Raw genomic sequence first — 5276 nt, 5'->3', positions numbered from 1 at the left:
ACAGAGTGACTCAGCGTTACCTTGACGGGTTTTTAAAATTGCAGCTTACACGTTCAATTTTAAGCAGATTAATAATAATATAATAATAATTAATAATAATAATAATAATAATAATAATAATAAATAATAATAATAATAATAATAATAATAATATAATAATAATTAATAATAATGAGAAATAATATAATAATAATAAATAATATAATAATAATAATAATAATAATTAATAATAGATAATAATAAAATAATAATAATATGAATACAGACCGTGGAGCTATAGAAATTCAAAGGATGTGGAACATGAAGTTCCTGCCCCCCAAAGTTGTTCCTGCTTGTCATTGGAGCCCTTGGAGCGATATCTAAAGCACCAGAGTCTGATCTTGGATTCCATCGCCCTGGATCCTTTAACATCCATGAGATCCAGACATGACTAATAATAATAATAATAATAATAATAAATAAACTTTCAGCCACGAATTTGGATTGCTTTAGACGAAATATTTCCATCTGAAAATTTTATTAAAATTTCGTATTCTAAAGTTCAAAATTACGAGTGGAATACGTTACATCCAGTTCATCCACTCAATTCTAATGACAAAGAATTAAACTTCTGTATTCAACAATGAGTCAACAACCTGGTCCTTCAAATCTTAACCATTATGATCTCAGACATAGACCTCAAAATCGAGACTCAAGATATTGGAGACCTCGTTATACAATATCCTCATCCTCTGATATGTCATCTTCATCAGAGTCTATCTACGACCCCAGTGATGGTGTCAATGTAGAGTGTACCAATGTGGCTGAAATGAACAATACCGTCAGGTCTAGGCGGGTTAATGATAGACACGGTGTACATTTAGGCAGAGGGTGTACACTGCCCACTCAACAATCTCCCTCCAATTCTCAAAATAACATTGGAAGTACTCAAATCTCCGAGAACAGTTTACTTTCCCAAAATCGGGATGTCACTGATTCTACCTCAAACCAAAGGAGACAGCGTATAAAATGGACTCAAGAAATGAACGAACATGTAATGCGCTGCTATTTTCTTGTAAATCATAACCAAGATAGTAATGTGTACGGATGGAGAAATAAACTCTTTACTGAGTTTATGAAGAAGTACCCGAATCTGAATGTAAATGAGGGTAATTTAGCCGATAGAAAATATCAAATTGTGAAGAAAAAATATGTCAATGAACTAACCCTTGATAAGATAAGGAGAGAAGTTGGCAACATTATTCATACGCATGAAAACTATCAAAGTAATGAAAATGAATCAATGACCGTTGATAATGTACAATGTGACGGCATTCCTGATGATACCATAGAAAATAATCAGAATGTTGAACCAAACATCACTATCCCTACTTACGAAATGTTATACATTGATCAAATGAGACCCATGTTTGAATACAATATTGAAACATATTCCAATACTTTACCCGAATATAGACCAAAAATTCCATGCTTGCCTAGAAGACTGAACAAAAAGCATTACCAGTACTTGAATGTAGCAAACGAGCTCATCTCACAAAGAATGATGGAAGCAACTCATAAAACGTTACCATACTTATTATTCATTGTCTATTGTGCTGCAATTACCGTCATCCAAAATTGTGGAATAAAGATAACTGAGGGAAATCCGTCCCGAAGATCTGAACCAAGGAATAGATCCAATGAGCCAACTTGGAAGATCAACATTACCAAACGAATAAAGCTGTTGAGAAAGGACATTGGAAAGTTAACTTCCTTTATGCAAGGAAATAGAAGATGGGGCTTCATTAAGTATGAGATCAAACCAATATTGAGACGTTATCACATCAGATACAATGACCAATCATTAGAGAATAATATAAAAAACCAACTTGAGACATTAAAACAAAAAATCAAAGCCCTTGGAAGCCGTATATCCAGATATCATGAAACAAATAAGCGAAAAGAAGACAACAAAGCTTTCATGAAAAACGAGAAAAAATTCTATGAGAACCTTTCAACCAAGGGACATTCAATTCAGTCAAAAGAAATCCCTGATAAAGACAATATTGAACAATATTGGTCATCCATCTGGTCAAATAACATATGTCATAATCAAAATGCTCCTTGGTTCAACTTAATAAAAAAACAAGCTGAAAACATCAATCCTATGCCAGACATACATATCACGCTGGATGACGTAACATCTACCATTAAAAGAACGATCAATTGGAAGTCAGGAGGCATAGATCACATTCAAAACTTCTGGTGGAAATATTTTCCCTCAACACACATCTATCTGATGCAATTCTTCAATGAATTCATTGAAAATCCTGACACTATACCTGAAATTCTCACCAAGGGAAAAACCGTCCTCGTATTCAAAAAAGGTGACCCCAAGCAATCTCAAAATTATAGACCCATAACATGTTTGTTGACAATATATAAAATTTTCACATCCATCATCAAGAGCAAAGTTTATCAACATGTCATAGATAACAACATTTTGGCTTGGGAACAAAAAGGCTGCATTTCAAAGTCTTTCGGCAGTAAAGAACAAATCGTCATTGATTCATTTGTAGTCAATCAGGCCCGAATTAAGAAAAGAAATTTGAGCAATTGCTATATTGATTATGCCAAGGCGTATGACAGTATTCCTCACTCATGGTTACTGGAAGTATTGAAAATATATAAGATAAATGACAACATTATCAATACCTTGGCAAAACTCATGACCAATTGGAAGACAAAAATTCATCTAAATGATATTGTAACTGATGAGATCCTATTCAAACGTGGGCTATATCAAGGCGACTCATACTCATCCCTGTGGTTTTGTCTTTCCATTAATCCTTTGTCAACCATCCTGAACACAATGTCAACTGGATATAAACTTGATGGAATGAACTTCACACATTTGTTGTATATGGATGACTTGAAACTTTTTGCTTCATCTGCTATAAACCTACAAAAGATGATCAATATTGTCCATGATTTCAGTACAGATATTCAAATGAGTTTTGGTCTTGACAAATGCAAAATCATCAACATGATAAAAGGAAAAGTTCATGTTGACCAAAGTGAACAAATGCACCAATCACCTAAAATAGATCAAATGGAAGACACTGAAATATACAGATACTTGGGAATCAATCAAAACATTAAGATAGACCATACCAAATTGAAAGATGACTTCATGGAAATATACAATAAAAGACTGGAAACAGTGTTAAAACGAATTGAATTCAATCAACCTATCGAGCTATCATAAATAGGTTGACTGGTTCGTCCGGCGCAGGTTTGTCATAGCACCTATAATAGGGTTCTGAAATGCGTCTCAAACTGCCTTCGACTTCTCTGGATTCTGACAGTTAATGAATAAAACCCCCCCTTTATGGACATAGTTTTAGAATGCACCAAATAGTGCTTGTACTCTGAACCTTTACTATTACCTAGTAAGAAATGAGAGATAGAAGGCATTGTTACAACATTCATAAAGTTTCCTTCTCTACATAGTAAACTCTACAATATTTCAATCTCGGTCCGATTTATACTTAAGTTTACCGCTTATACGTCACTAACCTATGTAATAAATTATTATGAAGCGAACATTACGAATTATAAGTTCTCTCGACTATACCTCGATTGTACGCAGGACCATTGCAATGTTGGAAGTAAATTCTCATTCTTTTATGGCAAATATCCTATATTATATGGTATTGATCCAACAGCTATAAAATAATCACAGTTAAATGAGAATCAATCGCTTGTAGCAGAGTGAGCCCAGAGTTATTTTTCTCCAGTAGTGAAGGGCTCCTCATTACGCTATTCATGACCGGCTTGTTATTTGTACGAGATAACATCAGGATTACATATATCTTCGAATAGCTCAGATGTAAAAATGTCCTGCGTTATATAGTAAATGCAAATATCGTACAAACGAAACACCTTTTTAGACATGTCAATATGATGTTTGTAGATATCATGCAAAAAATCTGATATAATACTCATAACAGACCTAAAAGTGCAAAAATTTTCTACCTCATATCATCATACTGCAGTTCAGAACTAATTCTCCTAATATGTTAGAATCCTTTCTCTATAAAATTCAAGTCATCGCACTTTCAGAACCAGTGATAGAAATAACAATTAAATTTTAACTTGTATTAGAAATGAATAATCACTGATGAACGTATACGTATTCAAACAAGCCCAGACATTGTCAGTAATATTATGACCAGCCGCCTTCTTTAGTCTTTATTATCCTTGATCTTATTTACAACCTACGATCCATCTCTTTAACTCTGTTTTCCCACCTTCTTCGGGCGCTGCTCTAATTTCTATGGGGCATTTTTGCCTCGCTTTTTCTAACAAAATTTCGTACAATTATCCTCTAAGTTAGCCTTGCTGTTAAGGTCTTCCGATTGTACTATTTCCTTCACCTTTTTCATATTTTTCTTCTTTTATACATCATGTCTCGCGTTCCTCTAATTATGTACGAATTTAAACCAACTTCCCCCAAACAATCCTTCAACCCTATCATAATTAACATTCTTTTAATTCTTTAAATACTTATTAACTTATCTAAATAGATTATTTTTCACTATCATGTGATAAAATTACTATCTTTGAATCCATAATAAGGCCTATGTTTGTCATTGCACGATTCCTATATAACAATGTATGAGTTGATCTATTCACATTTATGCTATAGTAGATGGAGGTTTCATATTAGAGTATTTTCTCTTTTGAAGCTGCCCTTTTTCCTTCTTTTAATCTAAATATCATGGTAAAAAAGCAGAAAGTCATGGAAGTGTTCTTGAAATAGTAAATATGAGCAAAACAGAAGAAGTTCAACGAATTGTATCTTCCTGTATCTGAGACACAGGTGTATATTGATAAAGCGCTGGAATAATTCCAAATTCTTAGAATATATCACAACATCCAGTTACTAGTTAATCAACATGATACTGAATACCAAAACGCTGTGAATTCTAAAACTGCAAATACAAAGGAAATATATTCTGAAATTATCAACACATGGATCCCCCTCCCCGGCTTCGAGTTTTTGCTAGCTCTCATGGAATCTTTTATTCCTCTTTTTTATGCAACCTTGTCAAATAAACATGTAATAATTAGTACAGGACCCTGAGTAGTTATTGCTTAAAATTTTTGTCAACATTTAAATTAGGTATGCGTTTATTCTGCTCTTTTAAACTTATTGTTTGCTCTCTGTAACTTTATTTGTAATCGCTGAGCGCGGTATAATCGATTCACCCGCCGGGAGCGTGGATTATCTT

General features: G+C 33.5%; 1 protein-coding gene across 1 annotated transcript; it reads left to right on the top strand.

Annotated features, from left to right (window-relative positions):
• The first annotated feature begins 622 nt into the window (after positions 1–622).
• Positions 623–3247, top strand: LOC103523883. The gene is made up of 2 exons (XM_008488891.1): positions 623–1743; positions 1918–3247. Exons 1-2 carry the CDS (start codon positions 623–625, stop codon positions 3245–3247), a joined length of 2451 nt encoding a protein of 816 aa, XP_008487113.1.
• The last annotated feature ends 2029 nt before the right edge of the window (positions 3248–5276 follow it).

Source organism: Diaphorina citri, unplaced genomic scaffold, assembly GCF_000475195.1.
Source record: "Diaphorina citri unplaced genomic scaffold, Diaci psyllid genome assembly version 1.1 scaffold50788, whole genome shotgun sequence".
Lineage (NCBI taxonomy): Eukaryota > Metazoa > Arthropoda > Insecta > Hemiptera > Psyllidae > Diaphorina > Diaphorina citri.
The sequence above is the reverse complement of the archived record's forward strand: the minus strand, read 5'-3'. Positions and strand labels throughout refer to the sequence as shown.